The sequence below is a fragment of the Empidonax traillii genome, unplaced genomic scaffold (genome assembly GCF_003031625.1).
Source record: "Empidonax traillii isolate 1590-97213 ecotype Southwest subspecies unplaced genomic scaffold, ASM303162v1 scaffold898:size721216, whole genome shotgun sequence".
NCBI lineage: Eukaryota > Metazoa > Chordata > Aves > Passeriformes > Tyrannidae > Empidonax > Empidonax traillii.
In genome coordinates this window covers 286501-287805 of record NW_020956091.1, presented here as the reverse complement: position 1 = coordinate 287805, position 1305 = coordinate 286501, and the positions used below count along the sequence as shown (strand labels likewise).

Sequence of the window (1305 nt, the reverse complement as noted above, 5' to 3'; positions counted from 1 at the left end):
AAATTGACTTTATCTCTTTTAACAGGATTATGAAAGGACAGAGAGTAACACTCATGGTCCATTTGGTCTCAAACCAAGGTCAGGTAAGCTGTCGTTCTCCAACATAGGGTGGTAGAACAGAAGTTTATTTCCCAGGCTGCAGTAGATAGTAAGGATGGCAGATGTCACAGTACAGGAATTCACTCGGTGTGTTCATCACTGCATAGTACTGGGAAGGGCACAGACAGCTGCTTCAGCAGATTAATAACTGGAAGATCCTCAAGTTGCACAGTGATTATTTTAATTATTTTTTTTTTTTTTCCTGCTACTGCTTTATTTTCTGCAGATTTACTCCCTGTCAAAGAACAGAGAAACAGCATACAGTTGTTCTGGAGGTCTGGTGGCTGAGGCAGGTTTCAAAAGTAGAACATTTTTATAATTTCTCCTGTGAAAGGATGCCTTGAGCAGAGCTCTGGCAGTAGTTTTATGTGCTTTGTTGTACCCTGACCCTTCCAAGGCTCAGCCATACCCTCATAAGCAAGTTGTGTTGTCCAAAGCAGACTTTCAGTCCTCTGAAATCTAGGTAGAAATACTGCAATTTTACCCCCAGTCACAGTTTGTACAGTTTGTATTTTTGATTCTTAAATCTCTTACCAAAATCCAAACTATTAAAAACAACATAGAAAGTTCTCCAGGTGTAAGTTTTGATTATTTTTTTTCTCAAAACATGGCATAAACTACGTAAGGATACAGACGTGCTACAACAGAAGAGTTTGTATTTGTCAGTATCCTATAAAATAATAGTAATTTGAAGGCTTTCTGACCACCAAGGGTAGTAAAGTGGATGTTATTATTTAACAGACCTTCTTTTTAAAGAAAAAACTCTGAACTTTTAGATGAGACATTTCATATTTTTCAGTTAGTTCTTTAACAAGCAATCACTGTGTCTCTGCATATGGACACCTAACACATTCACATATGTGTGTGTGTATATTTTAAGTCTTTAATTTTAAATTATATCAGGGAGTTCTGTTCTGGTTTTAGACTCCTTAATGACTTTATAATTCATTAAAAGTAAAACACAGTGAAAATACTTTCAAAGCTAGATTGAGCTATGCTTGAAGAAGTGCAAATGGAGTTGTATATCTCAAACTCATACTTCAATATTGAACTCAATTCTGTCTCCATATTTTCTAATTATCCATTTACACTTAAGATGATCTCTGCATTTAATTAGATGTTTCATATTATCTTTCATATCATATTGCTTAAATATATTCTTTAAAGTTCTGCAGTTTTTATCCTTGGTCATAGATTTTTTTTTTT

At 34.6% G+C, this 1305-nt stretch overlaps 1 protein-coding gene across 1 annotated transcript in view; it reads left to right on the top strand.

Annotated features, from left to right (window-relative positions):
* Positions 1-1305, top strand: part of LRCH2 (leucine rich repeats and calponin homology domain containing 2) — a 33065-nt gene that overhangs the window by 26704 nt on the left and 5056 nt on the right. Inside the window, exon 19 of the mRNA XM_027902640.1 lies at positions 26-83. Coding sequence (XP_027758441.1) covers positions 26-83 — 58 coding nt within the window. The remainder of the gene's footprint in view (positions 1-25; positions 84-1305) is intronic.